The sequence below is a fragment of the Cervus elaphus genome, chromosome 31 (genome assembly GCF_910594005.1).
Source record: "Cervus elaphus chromosome 31, mCerEla1.1, whole genome shotgun sequence".
NCBI lineage: Eukaryota > Metazoa > Chordata > Mammalia > Artiodactyla > Cervidae > Cervus > Cervus elaphus.
In genome coordinates, this window is record NC_057845.1 from 51,719,303 (window position 1) to 51,737,749 (window position 18,447).

Genomic DNA, 18,447 nt, shown 5'->3' on the forward strand with positions numbered 1-18,447 from the left:
TCCTAAAGCCATTAGTATAAGTGTAATCTTGTGATATTGGTTATTTCTTTGCTGCTCAGAGCAAAATTATCTTCTTGTAACAATTAATGGACTAAGGAAAATTCATAAGTGAAATGTATTTTTGTGAATGATAAGAATTTACAGCTAGAATCAGTGTAATTTTAAAATGAAATTAGGATTTTCTGCTTGCTGCTTTGAAGTACACCTTTTCCTACTCAACTGTTTATTGAGTATATACTAAATACTAGATTCTGTGGGAAATGGAAAGGGAAAAAAGGTAAGTACAAAGGAGACTGATTTTGTTAGTTCTCCAAAGGATGATTTTATTCGTTCTCCCAAGGGTGATAAATTGTAGACTTATTATATTTTCTGTGCATTTATTTGCTCTCTTACCCTTCCCCCAGAAAGAGAAGTACTAATACATAGAACAGTACATATAAATAGTACATAGAATAGCACACAAACAGGAGAACCAAAGAAATCAGCGCAAAGAGAAAAGGAGCAAGGGGTACAATTAATTCACAAAAGTGAGCAGCATATAACCCTATTGCGTGTCAAATGATACACAAGGTCAGACAGGTGACCACTGACAATATTGACCAGTGACAATATTCACATGGATTATTAGAGTAAACATTTATCCTTTCTCGAGGAGATCCTCAGCTTCTTATACCTTTTGTAACGTGGTCTGAGTTACCAGCAGGAAGATTTTCATTCAGAAGCTTTGTATTTCATTACATTTTTGATACCAGTGATGTATTAAACAATGTCTTCTAGTCCATAGCATCTCTATAAATTCAGCAGCAAGTTTCATACAGTTGGTTCTTTTTCTTAAAATAAGTTTTATTTTGTCCTGATAACAAAGGCAGAAGATGTAGAAAATGGAAGAGAATAAAAAGAGCAATAAAGAGTTAATTTTTATTTTCTGACTACAACCTGAAGTTTAGCTCTGTTGCTATTTTACACAGGTCATCAGCTGAGATGGAAGCAAGTTCTATATTCTCTTAAGAAATCTGGGGAACTTAACTAGGACATGTCCTGGTGTAGAAATAATCAAAGCCTCCATTCAGAGGTTGATCTAGGGAAAATCTGCAGGGAGAGTCAAAAAAATCTTCCAAAATCTGTTTTTCACCTTTTAACCATGTGTATGAATGAATGATCAAATCCCTAAAATATATGACATGATGATTAGATGCAGTAATTCTAGATGGTCAGTGTGATCAGTGCAAAGATATAGAGGAAATTAATAGAATGGGAAAGACTAGAGATCTCTTCAAGAAAATTAGAGATACCAAGGGAAAATTTCATGCAAAAATGGGCTCAATAAAGGACAGAAATGGTATGGACCTAACAGAAGCAGAAGATATCAAGAAGAGGTGGCAAGAATACACAGAAGTACTATACAAAAAAGATCGTCATGACCCAGAAAACCACGATGGTGTGAACACTCATCTAGAGCCAGACATCCTGGAATGTGAAGTCAGGTGGACCTTAGGAGGCATCACTACGAACAAAGCTAGTGGAGGTGATGGAATTCCAGCTGAGCTATTTCAAATCCTAAAAGACGATGCTGTGAAAGTGCTGCACTCAATATGCCAGCAAATTTGGAAAACTTAGCAATGACCACAGGACTGGAAAAGGTCAGGTTTCATTCCAATCCCAAAGAAAAGCAATGCCAAAGAAAGTTCAAGCTACCACACAATTGCACCAAACGCACATGCTAACAAAGTAATGCTCAAAATTCTCTAAGCCAGGCTTCAATGGTATGTGAACCATGAACTTCCAGATGTTCAAGCTGGATTTAGAAAAGGCAGAGGAATCAGAGATCAAATTGCCAACATCGGCTGGATCATTGAAAAAGCAAGAGAATTCCAGAAAAACATCTACTTCTGCTTTATTGACTATGCCAAAGCCTTTGACTGTGTGGATCAGAACAAGCTGTGGAAAATTCTGGAAGAGATAGGAATACCAGACCACCTGACCTACCTCCTGAGAAATCTGTTTTCAGGTCAAGAAGCAACAGTTAGAACTGGACATGGAACAACAGACTGGTTCCAAATAGGAAAAGGAGTATGTCAAGACTGTATATTGTCACCCTGCTTATTTAACTTACATGCAGAGTACATCATAAGAAATGCCATACTGAATGAAGCACAAGCTGGAGTCAAGATTGTCGGGAGAAATATCAATAACCTCAGATATGCAGATGACAACACCCTTATGGCAGAGAGTGAAGAACTAAAGAGCCTCTTGATGAAAGCCAAAGAGGAGAGTGAAAGAGTTAGCTTAAAACTCAACATTCAGAAAACTAAGATCATGGCATCTGGTCCCATCACTTCATGGCACATAGATGGGGAAACAGTGGAAAGAGTGACAGACTTTATTTTGGGGGGCTCCAAAATCACTGCAGATGGTGACTGCAGCTGTGAAATTAAAAGACACTTGGTCCTTGGAAGGAAAGCTATGACCAAGCTAGACAGTATTTTAAAAAGCAGAGACATTACTTCTCCAACAAAGGTCCGTCTAGTCAAAGCTATGGTTTATCCAGCAGTCATGTATGGATGTGAGAGTTGGACTATAAAGAAAGCTGAGTGCTGGAGAATTGATGCTTTTGAACTGTGGTGTTGAAGATCCAGCCATCCTAAAGGAAATCAGTCCTGAATATTCATTGGAAGGACTGATGCTAAAGCTGAAACTCCAATACTTTGGCTACCTTATGCGAAGAGCTGACTCTTCGGAAAAGACCCTGATGCTGGGAACGATTGAAAGCAGGAGAAAGGGACAACAGCGGATGAGATGGTTGGATGGCATCACTGACTCGATGGACATGGGTTTGGGTGGACTCCGGGAGTTGGTGATGGACAGGGAAGCCTGGTGTGCTGCAGTCTGTGGGACTGCAAAGAGTCGAACATGACTGAGTGACTGAACTGAACTGAATTCTAGATGGACCATTTCTAAAGCAAGGCTATACTGTGCTAAGTCACTTCAGTCCTGTCTGACTCTTTCTGACCCTGTGGACTATAGCCTGCCCGACTCCTCTGTCCAGGGGATTTTCCAGGCCAGAATACTGGAGTGGGATGCCACGCCGTCTTCCAGGGGATCTTCCTGACCCAGGGATTGAACCTGCAGCTTTTGAGACCTCTGCACTGCAGGCAGATTCTTTACCACAGGGCCACTGGGGAAGCCCAAGCAAGGCTACAAGCCACCCCTAATTTTGACCAAAGGTAGATTATTAAAACATTTATTAAATTCTTAATTTTAAGCAGTGCAGCTTTTCGGTTAATATGCTATATTCTTAGATAAGTTATACTATACTACACTATATTATTTTCTAGGCCAAAAATAAATCATAAAGAACATCTGCCAAAAACTTATTTGAGTTTTAAATGCAGGAGTTAGTCTTCCATTATTCTCTGATAAAGAATAGACAAAACAACTATTTCATGAGGCAACTCTTGGTTTATGTAGATAGAACCTTGTTGTCAGCTTATAGGAAGACATCCATTTTTCTGTTCTCATAGTAGGAAAGTGTACATTTAATACATAATAGTAAACATATGAGGTTTTTAAGGTAAAGGTTGAAGAGAAGAGAATGAAAGCACATCCCCATTTCATGCTTCTCAAAGTGATTATGTGGTCTGTGACGATTGTTTCTATTCACCCTGACTCTCGTGTTTTATGCAAGCAACCCAGTTTTATGCAAGCATATGTATCCTGGGTTGCAATAGAGTTCACAGCTTAGCTCAGCTAATGGTATTTTCTAAATTCCTTTTTTCAGGAGATTTTAATGAACACTACTCAAACTCCTCAAAGACTGATTTTTTTAAACAAGAAAATAAAATTTTACCTTTATAGTTGTGACCACCCATAAATCTAATCAGATAGCCAGCTGTTAGCCCCAGCTTTCTTGTACCAAGTTTCCTAGGATACAACTTACAGGTAGATTTTTTGGCAAATACAGGCTCAGGGCAAAGAGAATTAGGATGGTAAATTGATGAGTAGCGTCACCAGAGTGACAATGAGTCACTCTTTCTCAGTGGTCTGTTTCCTAGCTGCTGGGAAATAGGTCTTCTCAATAGTACTAGAGACAGATGTAACAGAATCTTCAATCTGTCTTTTCCTGGGTTGTGGATGTGTCTGGATTTCATACTTGAGCAGAACCCTTCTGTTGGCCCTGGTTATTAAGTTGCCCTCTTCACTTTACTCTTCATTTAGTCAGTTGACACATAATTAGTGAGCACCTACTTTGTGCTGAATAGGAAATAGAAATAATAGAATGAGTCTTACTATTATGTGTGTTCAGTCGCTAAGTCATGTCCAGCTTTGTGACCCTGTGGACTGCAGCACACCAGGCCCCCCTGTCCCCCACTGTCTCCTGGAGTTTGCCCAAGTTCATGTCCTGTGAGTTGGTGATACCATCCAACATCTCATCCTCTGTCACCCCCTTCTCCTTTTGCCTTCAATCTTTCCCAGCATCAGGGTCTTTTTAAATGAGTCAGCTCTTCACATCAGGTGACCAAAGTAAGAAGATAATAACAATAGCAATAGCTACCATTTATTGAGCATTTTATTAGTGAGAAACATCATTACACAAATCTCTTTATATGTCTTTACTCAATGAGTCCTATTAACAATAGGTGCATTGAAGAAATTGAAGTGTGAAGATAAAAGATCAATAAGACACTCTTTCTCTCCTTTGGGAAGTTCAGTCTAGCAGGGAGGAGTTTTCATACATAAATGATGATTCTGATGTTTGTTGAAATGTAGAGGGATAGATGAGTTGTCACGTGGTGAGGGACAGGCAGTAACTGCATGAGTGCTTCAGAGAGAAGGCACTTTTGAAGGGTGACTAGGGATTTGTCAGATGGCCAAGGAGAAAGGTATTTCAGGAAAAGGGGCAAATGTCCAGACATAAAGTATGGTCTCTATTGAAAATTGCAAGTGCTTCAGAATGACTGGAGCATGGTCTATTATTGGGTGTGTGTAGTAGACAAGTCCTGAAAGACAGACAGAAAATTTAAAGTAATATTCTGTAGAAATAACTTTGCCGACAGAAGTCTGTATAGTCAAAGCTATAGTCTTTCCAGTAGTCGTGTATGGATGTGAGAGTTGGACCATAAAGAAGGCTGAGCACTGAAGAACTGATGCCCTCAAATTGCGGCGTTGGGAGAAGACTCTTGAGAGTCCCTTGCATAGCAAGGAGATCAAAGCAGTCAATCCTAAAGGAAATCATCCCTGAATGTTCATTGGAAGGACTGATGCTGAAACTGAAGCTCCAATACTTTGGCCACCTAACGGGAAGAAGCCAGCTCATTGGCAAAGACCCTGATGCTGGGGAAGATTGAAGGCAAAAAGAGAAGAGGGTGACAAATAATGAGATGGTTGGATAGCATCACCAACTCAAGGGACATGAACTTGGGCAAACTCCAGGAGACAGTGACGGGCCGGGAGGTCCGTCAGGCTGCAGTCCATGGCGTTGCAAAGAGTCGGACATGACTTAGTGACTGAACAACAATGACAAAACTCATGGTAAAGAAAAAGAAGGGATCCCCAGGCGGCCCAGTGGTAAAGAATCCACCTGCAATGCAAGAGACGCGCTTTCAATCCCTGGGTCAGGAAGTTCCCCTTAGAAAGAAATGGCAACCCACGTCAGTATTCTTGCCTGGAAAATTCCATTGACGGAGGAGCCTGGCATGCTACAGTCCATGGAATCACAAAGAGCTGGACACACCTGAGCACACAATATGCAAAGAAAAGTGTGATGTCCTCTACGTTTAGGGCAGAGGTAGGAGCAGCCACCTTCTCCTGAAGGACGTATGTCACAGACTCCAGAGAAAAAATAAAGGGACAACTTTCTCCAGAAACTCTGGAAAAGAGGAGTGTATGGGAACAGCGTGCATAAAGATAGTTGTTGGGTTAAGAGCGGTGATTGATGGAGCAAGGATTAACACCAAGAGCCACAAAGTCAGGGCCAATTGAACTAATAGGAACAGAGGCCAAGCTGACCTGAGAAGGGTCTGCTTAGTACTCTGTTTTCAAACACTGGCCATCAAGATGGCAAAATTCTTTGATCCAGTAATTCAGTTTCAGGAATTTTTACCTTAAAATAAATTAAGATTGGGTGTATAGTTTTGGTTAAAGATAATCATCACAAAATTTCTTACATAACTAAAAATTAGAAGCAATTTAAATGTCTAAAAATAAGGGATTGATTAAATTATGGGAAATCCATGCAGTGGAATATAGGGCAGCTAAAAGAAATGAAGGGATATTTAGCTTCTAGGAAAAGAAGCGTGCTGTATAATTATCAGGGGGAAGCAGATAACAGTATAGTCAGTATAATTAAATCATATGCTTCATGACCAAAACAGCTTCTACACAGAAAATAAGTTTGAAAGTGCATTAACCAAAGTGTTCACAGTGACTGTCTCTTGATAGTAGGATTATAGTTGATTCTTATCTTTTTTAGCTTATCTGAGTTTACTAATTGTTTTTGACTTTGAACATGGATGATTGTACAAGTCTGGCTTTTTTGTAGCAATTAAAGTTCATTTATTTAAGTGTCACCAGACACAGTGAGTGTAGATGGTGATGATGAGAGTCCACATTTGGTTGAGTGAAGAACCTAAAATGATAGTTGTGACATACCACAATAGAAAAGACAGTGTGCGCTCAAATTGCTTTAAAATGTGGAAGAATCTAGACTGTATCTAGACTGTGGTCCTAAAGGGACATATACAAGGGAAAGAAAGGAAGAAAAATCTTTAATAATAAAAATCATTATTTTAATATCAGAAGTTAACAACCCTGTATTGTGACCGTGGCAATTAAAGCACGGGCTTCCTAGGTGGTGCAGCGGTGACGAATCCCCCTGCCAATGCAGGAGACATGGTTTCAATCCCAGGTCGGGACGATGGCAGCCCACTCCAGGACTCTTGCCTGGGAAGTCCCCTGGACAGAGGAGCCTGGTGGGCTATGGGGTTGCAGAGTCGGACACAACTCCGCACATACACACACACATTGGAACAGCGAAGAAAGAAACTGAGAGGCATCTGGCATGAGAGCTTGCTGGTTCCATTGTTCATTACAGTTAAACCAACCACCTAAAAGGGGTTGTTATCAAAAGGAGGTGGGGAACAATCAAGCTCTGAAAGTTTGTCTTAAAAATTTGCTTTAACCCAGCAATTCTACTGCCAGGAACCTTTCTGTAGATAAGTCTGCATACGTGGAAAATGACCATCCAATAGACTTTCTTGCATTATTGTTTATAAAAGAAAAATGTTTTAAAAAAATCAGAACGTCTGTCTTAGAGAATTGGGTATGTCATTTACATTACTGCAACACTACTGAAATTCTATGTAACCACTAAAAGTAACATACTAATATGGTAAAAATCTGCCAAACACACTGGTAGGATTTTTTTTTTTTTGGTAGGATTTTTTTTTGAAGGCTACTAAGTATGATGTTAGTGTCTTGCATGCCTGTATGCTCAGTCATGTCTGACTCTTTGCGACCCCATGGACAGTAGCCCACCAGGCTCCTCTGTCCATGGAATTTTCCAGGCAAGAATGCTGGAATGGGTTGCCATTTACTACTCCAGGGGATCTTCCTGACCCAGGGATCGAACCCACATCTCTTATCTCCTTCATTGGCAGGCAGGTTCTTTATAACTAATGACACCTTGGAAGCTCACTATTTATGTTTTAAAGCTGTTCATTTGCTTAGTCGTGTCCAACTCTTTGTGATCTCCTGGGCTGTAGCCTGCCAGGCTTCCCTGTCGATGAGATTTCCCAGGCAAGAATATTGGAGTGGATTGCCATTTCCTTCTCCATTATGTTTAAATAGAGGGCCTTGAATATTATTCTATATTTTGATAGTCAGACTTTTAAAAATTTGTACTAGTAAGTGCCTGTTTTTTTTAAACCATTAGACATAAAAATCAAATACTTCTAAAAATATATGCAGTATCATGAAATAACTAGAATTTCTAATATACTTAAGATAATTTACTATGTTATAGAATTCTATAAATATTTGTGGGATTATGTGCATGATGAATAAATTAGGCCCCTCCAAATCTCAGCGCTTTTAACGAAATTAATTTGCAGAAGTTTGTCTATTAAACTACTGCAGAAGACTTTGTCTTCTCAGTTTTCTGATTCTTTATGAAATATAAAAATTCCCATAAAGGAAAATGAAACCACACATTTCACTACCATTATCAGTTAACTTTTCCCATTTATCAATTCTTGAAAAGATTTTATAAATCCTATATGTACTATATGTCTGGCATAGCAGAACAGAAGACAGAAATGGCCCTCTTTTGTGAGACTTGTAATATTTTGAGCATCTAATTACATAATACAAAATTAAAGGGAGAACAGACATTAGTAGACAGAGTTTCTGGTGTGCTAAAATACCCGCAGGCTAGTTCAACAAAAGCAATGTATGGATGAATAAGTGACATGCAAATTATATGTATATGTACATCTATATCAGAAATGTATATTTTATATATTTAATCACCTCTATGCCTAACCATTGGAGAAGGAAATGGCAGCCCACTCCAGTATTCTTGCCTGGAGCATCCCTTGGATGGAGGAGCCTGGTGGGCTGACGTCTATGGGGTTGCAGAGTCGGACATGACTGAAGTGACTTAGCAGCAGCAGCATGCCTAACTATGCTCATTTAAAAATAAATGATTCTGATAAATAAATAAAGCAACTCAAATACACAGAAGGCAGTTCAACAACCATTGCAAGGTCAATAATTTGAAGGAAATTAAACAATTCAAATGTCAAATCTGAGATACGAAAAACAAGTGAAATAGAGCAACACAAAGGACATTTGTGCTTGGGAGTCTTTATTTGATGGTTTAAAGGTAGGTTAAGGGCGTAGAACTCATTTTCCTCCTATTAAGCTTTTGCCTCTACTGTTTATTGTGTTTAACATCGTGGTATTTGGATTTCTCTGAAAGGGCTTAAAATGTTCCAGGGAGTCACAGAGAGAAAGAGAGTGGGGACTATGAAGGAACATAATCTCTATTGCAATTGTTTTTTCACACTGCATTCCTAATTATGTGTTTACACAATCATGTCCCCAACTAAACAGAGTTCCTTGAGGACAAAGATTCTGTTTTTTCTATCTTTGATTCCATAACATAGGGCATAGTTCCTGGCACAAAGAAATGTCTAATTGATACTGAGTGAATACACAAATATGTAGCATTATAGAATCACATGCTATTTTTCTGGGGTTAGCATTCACATGGGTATAGGACTACTAAGATAATTAGTTGAATTTTATACATGTATGTAAATATATTCCATTTATATTTTATAATATATTTGTAATTAGGCTAATTATCTTAGTAGTCACTCATCTGTGTGTCAAGATTGGCATAAATAACCCAGGGCAGCTGATGGTCAGTATCTCACAAAACGCCCTTTATAGCTCAGGAAGAAAGAAAGACCTTCACAGAGGGGAGGGAGGACTGTAATCGACCCACCATTATCTCTTCTTGGGGCTCCAAATAGTATGAGAAAACTCCTCATGGCTAGTCGTGACAAAACTGGTAACTCTGATTCCAGTGTTATTGTTTTTATCCCAACACACAGCGTCCTGTAGTACTGGGATTAATAGAAGGTAATAAGTGATCCTCCACAGTAACGAAAGCATGTACGACTACACAGAGGATTAAAAAAAGGGGATAAGTGCAGCCAATTATTATTATGCATAATTTGAAGTTCTTGATTTAGAACTGAATCTTTAGTAGCTAGACTAACAAATGCCAGCTTATTTCTTGACAGATTTGTCCTTCGTTCTGAATAAATACAGTGGTTTTGATTTTGGGAATACCCAGTTCCGAAAAAATGAGTAAGCAAGTATTACTAAGCATCTGTTTGCTTTTGTTTGCAGGAAGCCCTGAATGCCACTTTTCTGTCTGGGCAATTCTAGCCTTCTTGGGCTTAGCTCTGACTATATCGCTGATCTTCAACATTTTCCACTATGTGGAAAAGCAGCGACAAGGTAAGACATTGAGAAATAGTCATATGATACTTGTTTTGCATCTCCAAAGTCATTGGAATTTCCAATGTCCATTGCATTTCCAAGTCACTGGAAAACCTGTGGAGTAAGATAACTTTATGAAATGTTATTCATAATATGTTTTTATCTATAGAAAATCTATTTGATACGTTTTTTCACCCTGAGGGTTTGCTTAAGCATGTATTCATGTTAGAAATGTAAACAGAGTCCCAATTTTAGCTCTTTAAGGTTCCACTCAAGTCTACTCAAGCTTCTCAGTATTATTCAGGACCTCTAAACTGCAGCAGACTTGCCTGCAAGATCAGAAGGGAATAGAAAAGCGATAGGTTGAACCACAGGCTTGTTATCAAACACTCCCAGGGTCAGCCACCGACAGCGTCTCTTTTCAATAAACTGGGCAGAAGTTTTACCCATGTGGCTTTCACCCTCTTGTGCCATGATTGGATTAAGGTGATGCCCAGTAAGGGGCACAGTATTTGCACAGAGTAGGCACTCAATGTAGGTGTGTGTGTTGAATACAAGGATGGGTGGATGTAGGAATGAAAGTTCAACTATTTCTCAGTGCTCTTAATATTCTAGAACCAGAACACTCTTGGAAGTGGGACATTTAAGTGATAAACAGAAAATGTAAATACAGTTTCTTTAAACAGATGAAAATAAATAAAGCAAAGTTAACAAAATTGCAGAGAAGGCGATGGCAACCCACTCCAGTACTCTTGCCTGGAAAATCCCAGGGACGGAGCAGCCTGGTAGGCTGCAGTCCATGGGGTTGCTGGGAGTCGGATATGACTGAGCGACTTCACTTTCACTTTTCACTTTCATGCACTGGAGAAGGAAATGGCAACCCACTCCAGCGTTCTTGCCTGGAGAATCCCAGGGATGGGGGAGCCTGGTGGGCTGCCGTCTATGGGGTCGCACAGAGTTGGACACGACTGAAGCGACTTAGCAGCAGCAGTAACAAAATTGAGTTAGACATGTGTGTTCGAGGAAAAGTACATGAAGCTAATTTGGAACCGTGGTCAGTTTCCAGGGAGTCTCCTGTATTGGCAGGCAGGTTCTCTACCCATAGAGCTGCCTGGGAAGCCCACTTTCAACCTACGCAGTCCCTTATTTCAGCCCTATGACTGCACGGAACTGTGGTGAATATCAGTGTGTAGAATCACTTTTCATCAGCATGATAAGATCAGGACTGGTCTAATTTTACTGACCTATTACTGCTGCCCTGTCAGCGAACGTTTGACAGGAGGATCCCTGCGTGGTGTTTTCTGTGTCTCATAAATCCTCTGTTCCTTATCCGTTCCTGGTAACAGGAATGAGGGGAACCCACGCCACTCCCAGGACTGAGGTCATAGGATGAGACACATGCGTGGATTTCCTTCAGTAAACATTGTCCTTGCAACAAAACTGCTTAGTCACGACCCTCTCTCTGGAGATATGGGTTGTCTTCTGACCTTATGACCATTGTTGATTCCTTGTTCCCTTGATAATGGTTGCTGTACGTTTGGTTTTCTGATCTTTATCATTGTCGAAAGAAATTCGACAGAAAGAAATTTCTATATACTCACGGAAAGATCATTAAAACACCCTTGCTCCACCAGAGACTTGGATCCCCATGTCTCTCCCCCTCCCTCCCTCCCTCCGGCTAATTCTCTGGAGCGTGGAAACCTGCAGAGCTCACTCTCCTTCCCCGGGCTTTCAAGACCTCTTCGAGAGGGTGCCCTGTGCCTCTGTGAGCGGTGCAAGCCCTGTCCTGGGGCTTTATTGGTTCTCTGTGTAACCCAGGGAATATTAGCTTCTTTCTCTTTCACTTTATTATCGTCGGCTCCGGACCACCAGGTTCCGGTCCATTAAAGGACCCCGACACTGCCCCAAAAGTATTTGGCTGTGCTAATCTGTTACAACACGATGTGAATAGGTTTTCCAGTTCTCATTTTTGGTTGTGTGTTGGAATTTATTAATCCATATTCACACCATTTTCCCACCCTACAAACTTTTTTCGGGAGTTGTTTATGATGATTAGTTGGCCACGGTTAAAAGACAGTTGCCTAAACTTAAAATTTTTAAAAAGCAGGTTTTTTAGAAGACAGACTTTTTTTTCCCACTTATAATTGCACAGTCCCTTACCACCTCAGGCATGCTATAAATGGCTCTTGCCTAAAATTGGCAGAGGGGAGGAACACTTAAAAAGAAACAGAGGATTGTAAATTACATTAATGTACTCTAAAAAAAAATCAATTTTGGTTCCTTCAATTGTTTTTAAAATCATGACTTCTGAAATCAACGTGACCTGTATTAGAACTCTGCTACTATTTACCTGAGAGATCTTGTTGGAGTAATGTAACTTCTGAGTTTTGGATTTTTTATAGCCAAAGTGTAGGGAATACTATCTAGACCATGGGTTCTGTGAGAAGCACGCAGTCACCTTAGCGCAGTGCTGGGGTTTAGTAGGTGGGTCCTGCGCAAGGCACAGCCCACGGCACTGCTCTGGGGCTCTGGGCCTCCCTTCCACAGGTGCTTGCTGTTTCACTAGGGCTCCACGTTCCCCGCGTTTTCTCTGGGTGTGGTCGCTTTCCAGAGTCTCCTGTTGCTTTCTGCTGCGCAGTGAGGCGGATTGGCCACGTGCTGCGCTGTGCCGAGTCGCTCAGTCGTGTCCGCCTCTTTGCGACCCCAGGGATGGTAGCCCGCCAGGCTCCTCTGTCCGTGGGGATTCCGCAGGCGAGAATACTGGCGTGGGTTGCCTCCTTGCAGGCAGATTCTTTACCAGCTGAGTGAGAATCATTTATCTGGGTACCTATATCCCCTTCGTCTTGGACCTCCCGTCCCTCTAGTTCAGCGCAGAGCGCTGAGCTGGGCCCCCTCGCCCGGCGGAGCGGAGCTGGGCCCCCTCTCATCCAGCGGAGCGGAGCTGGGCCCCCTCTCATCCAGCGGAGCCGAGCTGGGCCCCCTCTCATCCAGCGGAGCCGAGCTGGGCCCCCTCGCCCGGCGGAGCCGAGCTGGGCCCCCTCGCCCGGCGGAGCGGAGCTGCTGGGAGCAGCTTCCCCCCAGCTCTCTGTTTTACACTGGGTGGTGCATACATGTCGATGCTATTCTGCCGGTATTTCGTACCCTCCCCTTCCCCTCCTGGCCTCACAAATCCATTCTGTCCGTCTGCATATCTATTCCTGCCCTACAAAGAGGTTCTCCAGTGCCTTTTTTGTAGTTTCCACATTACATGTGAATATGATGTTTTCCTCTTTCTGACTTACTTCATTCTGTATGACAGACTAGGTCCTTCTACATCTCCACAAATGGCCTAATTTCATTCCTTTTTATGACTGAGTAATATTCCTTTGTGTGGGCATACCACACATCTCCCTTATCCGTTACTCTGTTCAGTGAACATTCGTTTCTGGGGCTTCGTCACCCCTCCCACCGTCCCCACACTCCCCAGCTCTCATCCCAATTCCTGCCCTGTCTCTCATTTAACGTGTCTGTACAATAACCTGAGTTTTAGTGGTAACAGTTTGTTCAAATCACATACAGGTTCATTTTAGAGAATTTTGTGTAGGCTTCTTAGAATTACTTCTAAATATCAGCCTGCCTTCAATTAACTTATTTGAGCAGTAAAGAGCTAAAGACTTCTGGAATGTGTCCCTCTTCTGTATCCACACCAATTCCTTCATGGTGATTTTAGGCCTTGCAGATGTATGAGCCCAGTGGGCCGCCCTGCTGCAGACCCTGCACCTCCCTTTCTAAGGATGGAGAGAAAGGGAGACCCCGGGGATGGGGAGAAACAGGCACCTGGGGAGGGGGAGGGGGGCCATGCCGGAGTACCCCAATCCTGCCACAGGCCCCTGATGCTCAGGCTCCTCAACGCAGCAGTGCCCCACCGCTTCCAGCCAAGGACTCTGCACCCTCCTGAGGTCTGAGCCAGGTCCAAACTGTCTGACTACTCCAGGCAGGGTGAGGTTTTCAGAAGGGGCATCCCAAGTTTCAGCACAGGGTCCAGTTTACACATGGGTGTTACTTCACACCATTATGTGCACCTTCCCATTCTTAGATACCCTCCTTCTCCCACACCTGCTCCACAATCCCTTAGACCCACAATCTGCTAGAAATTATGGTACCACCCTCTTCCACCAGGGCTTGGGTTGAGTCATGGATACGCTCACCCCTCAGCTCATGGATCCAGGAAAAACAAAAGACTTTTTTTGTTTTGACTTTACTCGATCTTCACTCTTTAGGAGGAGCATGTTACCCTGGGTCTTGCACTTTACTGGTGTGCAAATCTAAGATTAACCTTGGAACAACGTTTGTGGATGTTCTTATTCCATCCCCCCTTTTCTCTCTGTAGCCCATTCCCAACTACTGCAGTATTACTAACTGATCACCATCCTTTCTACTTCACATGAGCAAAGGACACTATCTTTCTTTCTTATCCAGAGATTCCAGGTGGATTTGGGATTAGTCCTGCAAACTGTTTGATTCCTTGGCTGTCAGCCTGAGGACCCTCCCTGACTTGTTTCTCCTGGACAGACAGACTACCAGAGATTCTATCCTATTTAGCCAGCTTTGCTGTCCCTTGGTCTCTGTACACAATGCTCCTACCTCTGGCCTCATGTAACTTTTATTTCTACATCTTTGTGCTATTCTTTGTGGCTAAGAAACTTGCAAGATATGACTCCACCTTGGCGAGCAGTTAGTGAATAAGTTTTTCTGGTTGTATTAAATAGCTTGCAAAAGAAAATCTCTGTTCCAGCAACAATGCAGTATCTACACATTCAATCAGATAGACAAGATAAGCCTCTCCTTGATGTTTTCTATAGCAGGCAGGGCTCCTAGAAGCTTTGAAATGGAGTTCTCCCTTCCCCCCAAGTAAATCTTTCATTTTTATGTGATTCTTTGTCCAAATATGTTCTTTAGGAGGATCACATTTATTTCTCTTTCTAATAGGAATGCATCCACTTTTTCTTCCTTTAAGCCTAAAAAATATTCTTTAACCTTTCTTCTCTGTTTTGAGAAGGATAAACAACTGTACGGTTTGTTCATACATCAAAGTCCTATCAGTGTATCTCCCATTTGCTAGAAAATTACGGCACATATTTCACACTAAAGATGTATCATAAACTTTGTATTATGGAGTTTAAGCCACGTACTCTTGTTTCTTATTGTTTCGTATTGCACACGGAAGGGTGAACACAACAAAGGGGAAAACAAAAGCAAATGTCAGCTCGCACCCTTTCAACCATGAACCTGACCACAGCGTTTATATCTGAATCACAGGAGAGGATTATGAAAACTCACCCAGCTTTTCTCAAACTGAGTCTTGCAAACATACATGCTTTATAATAAAATAAAAACTGTCTTTTATTAAATATAACTGAAATGTTCAAGTAGCTTTTAAATCATGTCATTTAAACCTATAAGCACTCATAATAGGGCAAGCTCTTTCCAGGAGTCTGAAGTTACTGATCTTTTTCCTTTGCTGTAAGCTCTAAACCTTTTATTGTAGTACCCCTATTTAAAGATATCATGTTCTATTACGCTTCTTATGATAAGCATTGTAAGACTAAAAGGACATAAGTACTGATGGTCTCACTTCAGATTATACATTTAAATTTTAAGAGTAGTGTGATATGGTGACCTTGAACTTGTAATGTTTCCTTTCAGGGTGCTTCTTCAGTATGATTTGTTCTGATGTACAAAGTCCTTCACCCATTACTTATTTTCTTCTTCACGTTGTTTTAGTTCCCTTTCTCTTTCCTTTTTCACACAAAACTTTTTGGTCCAAATCTTCGTTTTGCTTTTCTCTGCTGCTAATACACTGAACTGCATTTTCCTTCTAGAGAGCGATCCTTCTACAATTACAACAGTGTATTTTCCAGGCACCATCATTTATACGCTAAGCACCTCCAGTTGGAAAACCCACATCATCTTTAAGAAGTATTAGTCAGTTTGGAGAAACATTTTTACTCCACACCTCTGTCTTTTTCTCACTCTACTTAAGTACTGTCACTGTTTTTGTTTAGTTTTAATCTTTTCTTTGAATTTACTACTCAGTTGATGACAATCTTCTTCCCAAAAGATTACATCTCAAATCAAGATTTATTTATAAGTCTTCAAAATAGCATTTAAGTTATATTCTATCAGCTACTTTTTAGCTAATCCATTTAATCTGAAAACTTCCCAAATTCAAGTTAGCACAATTAAACGTGGCTTGTTATAGGATGTGGACTTAGAATGTATAATACTGATAACCGACTTTCTATAATGTTTTTATACAAATTACTTCATTTATCGCCCACATCTACTCCATGATATAGGCATTATTAACCCTACTGATACACCAAGAATGAGTTCTACAATGATTTGCTTGTTCATCTGCAATGAAATACACTGAAGAGCTGGTACCCAAATCCAGTTCTGATTCCTAACCCTGAATCTGTTCCATGATACATCAAAGCTACAGTTTGACTAAATTCTTATGTATGCACTTTAGTTTCAGACAAATTTGAATAATAATGACCTGAGTATAAACATGTACTTCATATAAAAAGAAATCAATACATACTTTATATTTTCCAGTGAACAATTTTCTAGTCTATATTAACTAATTTTTATTTCTATGCTTATTGAACTTATTTACATTTTCTCAAGCTTTCTCATTTGTTGGGCTTCCATTAACTTGTGGGTACCGTGCAGCAGCGGGCTTCTCTAGGCTTCTTCCAGCATCCGTGTTACATTCATATTCACAAGACTAATCTGAAGGTAGTTGAAAACAGCTACATCTTTCAGATGCAGTCCATGGTAAGACATTTGCTGTGGGCTAAAGAAGCATATTTGTGACAGATCCCAAACAGGTTACATTCACCACTTCTGGTCCCATAGCTGCTTGATGTTTGTTATTTGCAAAAAGTTCCCACATTTGGCCCTTAACAGAATTCTTCCAAATATATGGACATGTGGCATGTCTATTTTACCCTCCAACATGGTGATTTTAATAATTTGAAACATTACTGAATAATATTTCTCTAACATGTAATGACTTGTCTGGATAATAACTTTGTCATACATCAGTCTAACTAAAAATAATTTCTGTAGTTGTTTGGTGACTTGTTCAATTATTTGGAAATGTTTGTTAGTTTAATACCAACACACAGTTGAGTCACTGTCAGAGAGATAATACTGGGCTTCACTTTCATATGATAGCCTTTGCAAGATTTTGGTTTTTATTTAATGCCAGGTTAATAATATGCAATCAAAATATAAAAGATATCACACTATATATATCTATCCAGTTCAAAGAAATTTTGTTGATGATTAGATAATTTTTATGTGATTGTCACACACCAAGAAAAGTTGACGAGCACTCCAAAATTAGATAAATAGAAGTGTCTTCTAGGGACTTTTTTTTCTGATAAGGAAGAAAAGCCTATTCAAATCTGTAAGGGCAAAGAGGGCACTTTGTCAGTAAGCAGCAGAGCTGTTCCGTGGAACCCGAGGCAGAGAAGCGCGGCTGTGCCCCACAACAGGCTGGGGCCACAGAACAGGCAGGCACGGGGTCCCCGGCTCAGCCTGGCGTTTCCCCTGCGTGAAGCGGCCGCTCACTCGAGTTCACACGGTTTCCAAGCTGTACGATGTTTGCCATCCAGATTACCAAGAGGGAACGCGACTGGCCCACACCGGGGAATACCTTTACCCCTAAGTGATAGCTAAGTGGCTTGATTAAAGATGTGAACTGACATTGTTACTAAGCTCCTCTCAGAACATGCTCTGAAAGGTTTAACACATGTCATATTTTCTCTTGTCTATTTTGAATATCTTTCAGAAAAAATATGCGCATACTCCGACGACTACTTTCCCAGGTACGTAGGAAACAAGTCATGGGTTACGGTTCCCAAATGATATGGAAAGTAACTAGTGTTATATTGCTTCATAGGATTGACTTAGGAATGTTTCCCTTGGGTTAAAATAAAAGATGAGTTTTAATTACTTTTACTTCCATCTGAAGAGTAATAGTTGTAACATTATCTACCCTAGTTATTTACTTTCCCTGAGTCAATAAGAGAGCTGGATGAAAATGAAACTAGTCTGCTATCTACAGAATCCTCGTTAATTTTGGAAGAAGATATCCCTAGATTACGATTCAGTTCAGACTGTAAGAATGTAGTACAATTAAATATAGAATTGTGTGGTTCTTAAGAATTCGAGGTGGAAGGAAATCTGGCAATACCTAATACAATTTAAGATATGTGTGCACATACACAAGAACATTTTGTGCTGTGCCGTTTTAAAGGTATTGCCAATAAATAACTCTAAATAATATGCAGTTATAGATTTAACATAACTTAATCACATATTTATTAAGCAAGTTGCAGATAAATTTGTATAATATTTTTTTAAGAGAAGGTTTATGATGTC

At 40.5% G+C, this 18,447-nt stretch overlaps 1 protein-coding gene across 2 annotated transcripts in view; it reads left to right on the forward strand.

The window, feature by feature from the left end:
* The window catches only part of LOC122687514 (T-cell receptor-associated transmembrane adapter 1), a 41,067-nt gene that overhangs the window by 6,564 nt on the left and 16,056 nt on the right, over positions 1–18,447 (forward strand). The window contains exons 2-3 of one of the 2 annotated variants that reach the window (XM_043893043.1): positions 9,919–10,029; positions 17,855–17,891. In XM_043893043.1, coding sequence (XP_043748978.1) covers positions 9,919–10,029; positions 17,855–17,891 — 148 coding nt within the window. The remainder of the gene's footprint in view (positions 1–9,918; positions 10,030–17,854; positions 17,892–18,447) is intronic. The other variant, XM_043893045.1, reaches the window with a different exon arrangement.